This window comes from Chaetura pelagica, unplaced genomic scaffold (assembly GCF_000747805.2).
Source record: "Chaetura pelagica isolate M959 unplaced genomic scaffold, ChaPel_1.0 scaffold436, whole genome shotgun sequence".
Lineage (NCBI taxonomy): Eukaryota > Metazoa > Chordata > Aves > Apodiformes > Apodidae > Chaetura > Chaetura pelagica.
Window position 1 is genome coordinate 1458381 of NW_009953651.1, and position 2355 is coordinate 1460735.

General features: G+C 46.8%; 1 protein-coding gene across 1 annotated transcript in view; it reads right to left on the reverse strand.

Moving 5' to 3' along the window:
• The window catches only part of HHEX (hematopoietically expressed homeobox), a 14987-nt gene that overhangs the window by 5090 nt on the left and 7542 nt on the right, over positions 1 to 2355 (reverse strand). The window contains exon 3 of the mRNA XM_010000120.1: positions 13 to 372. Within this exon, the coding sequence (XP_009998422.1) occupies positions 13 to 372 (360 nt within the window). The remainder of the gene's footprint in view (positions 1 to 12; positions 373 to 2355) is intronic.

The window sequence follows — 2355 nt, forward strand, 5'->3', positions numbered from 1 at the left end:
GAGTAGCGCCACCTGGGCACCCTCGGTTTGATTTTTTAAATCCCAGCGGGTGCTTCCTTCAGTCCCGCCACCCTCGGGGGAGAGACGTCCGCTCCGCCCGGGCGCTGCTGGCACCCGTTCCCAGCCCCGGGGCTGGGCTGCCCCTCGCCGAGCGCCGCTGCCGGCCGGACTGGGTGTGAGGGGGCAACGACCCCCGTTCTGCCCGCTTCTCGTCGCCCCCCTCGGGGACTCGCCCTGACGGCAGCGCGTGGCGCCGCCTTCTACCCCTCGGTGGGAGCGGAGGCGGCAGGTGTCTCCTACGTATCCGTGGACCCCGCCGGGCCGCCCGTCCCCTGTCTCATACGCTTCTGAGCCGACAGCGAGCACGGAAAGCTGTTAAGGAATAGCAGGTGCTCGTTTAACCTACTTTCTTCTTTTTTTTCCTTTTTTTTTTAAGGAAAAAAGGTCTCCAGTTCAAACCCACGAAGATCTTAATAACTAAGAGTCTCAGAGCAAGACAAAAGGGTGTTAGTGAAATGGAAATATATATATATTTTTAATAATATAGGGAGGTTGGCGTTTTTTCTCTTTACATTGTTAACAAATGCCAAAACTCACCTTTAAAGCGTGGTCTTGTGTCTTGTAAATATCAGGTACACGTAAAGCGAGCTGACAGTTTTGATTATTTTTTCTCTGTGCTCAGTCTCCCAGGCATTGCTCTTTCCAAGGGGTTTAGCTAATGTTTTCATCTGGAAGTGTTGGATTTGCAGCTTGATTTACTTAATAAATGTACAGTAAACCGATGACCCGTTGCCCTTTGGAATAACGATGTGCATGATACGAGGCAGCAGTATTCAGGGCCCCCACAATATTTTACAAGCTGTCGATTCAAAATCCGGAGAACAAGTTTAAGCAAAAGGAAAAAAACCACCATGTTTTGCTCTATTATTGGAAAACAAATAAATAGAGGAAGAGATTATTCTTTTCTGACTTTTATACCAGCAATAGGCCTTGTTAAAAGGAAGTTTTAATGGCACAGTTATTACATTCCACTACCACTGCATAATCCCTAACAAGAAAAATGAAGCACTTAATTTTGCAGTTCTACAGCACCGCCCCTTTCAAATTCAATTGTTAGACCTTAGCCTTCCTCCTTCCACGGGTTGGAGACTATTAAATCCGCATTCATGAAATGTCACATTTATTGAACTACATAATTTTTTAATATCACTAGTGCAGGTTTTATAGTTGATTTTATTGTTTTTATGGCCATTTGGGGCTCTAAACCCTGTATTTTTTCAATGTTGTCCTTATAATTTTTTTCACACAGTCAGAACTAATAAAATAGAACAGTTGTGACTTTTTAATGCAAGGGGTCTCAGAGTTTCAATATTTTCACTCTGCTGGATACTAAAACCAATAAAAATACATGAGATTTTAATTATTTTTTGGATTAAATAAAACCTTTTCCCTTTCTTTTGGAACATACATTTTATTTGTAGTTTCTGTTGTGAGGGAGATAAAGCAGCTTCGGATAAAATACATTATTACCAATATTGCTGCAACGAGTACAGTTTTAACTGTCTTTTACTGTCTAACGGGCGTTTAACGTAACCTGCTGTAGACACCACAAGATCATTACAAACAAGACAGTGCTCTAATAATTCTATTATTTCTTCTCCAGGTTCCCTCTGGAAAGCACTCCAATTTATCTGAAAAACCTCGGGAGAGAGGGAAAATAAACTCCCGATTAAACAAGAGGGGGAAAAAAAACCACAACAAAAAACCCATAACAAAAAAACTACAAAAAAAACCCCAAACAAACCCCTTTACCATTAATTTTCTTGGAATGCATTTGAAACACCCCCAAGTTTTCTTGCTAATCTGGGAATTCTGGAGGGCGGCGGGGCGGGATGTGAGCACCCCTGCACTGCCACAAGCTCAGTCCGAGGGGATCGCCTGGAGAACTCATTATTTTGTGTAATAACTTCGGGGCCCTGTCCTCCCGCTCGCTCTCTGTGAAATCCCCCGCCTTCGAGGAGTTCTAAGGTCAAGAAAAAGAATTGGAAAACCAAGGACCCCACTAGCTGGCGACGGCCCCGCTGCCAGCCCCGAAGGCGGTGCCCGGGGGCACTATGCCCGACTTCCCCCCCGCCGTCCGGGACGCGCTGCCCACCGGGCGGACAGAAAAATCAGGTCAGGTTAGGGAAGGCTGGTGCAAATACTCTGCTTCGCGCGTCCCCCAAACCGGGGGCTGTCGGGGACGGGGTCGGACAGGCTTGCTCCCCCGAGAGAAAATATCAGGGGCCTGGGTGCCACCGGCCGCTTTCCTAATGCCCTCCGCCGGTTGTTGCCACAGCGACTTCGCAGGACGGT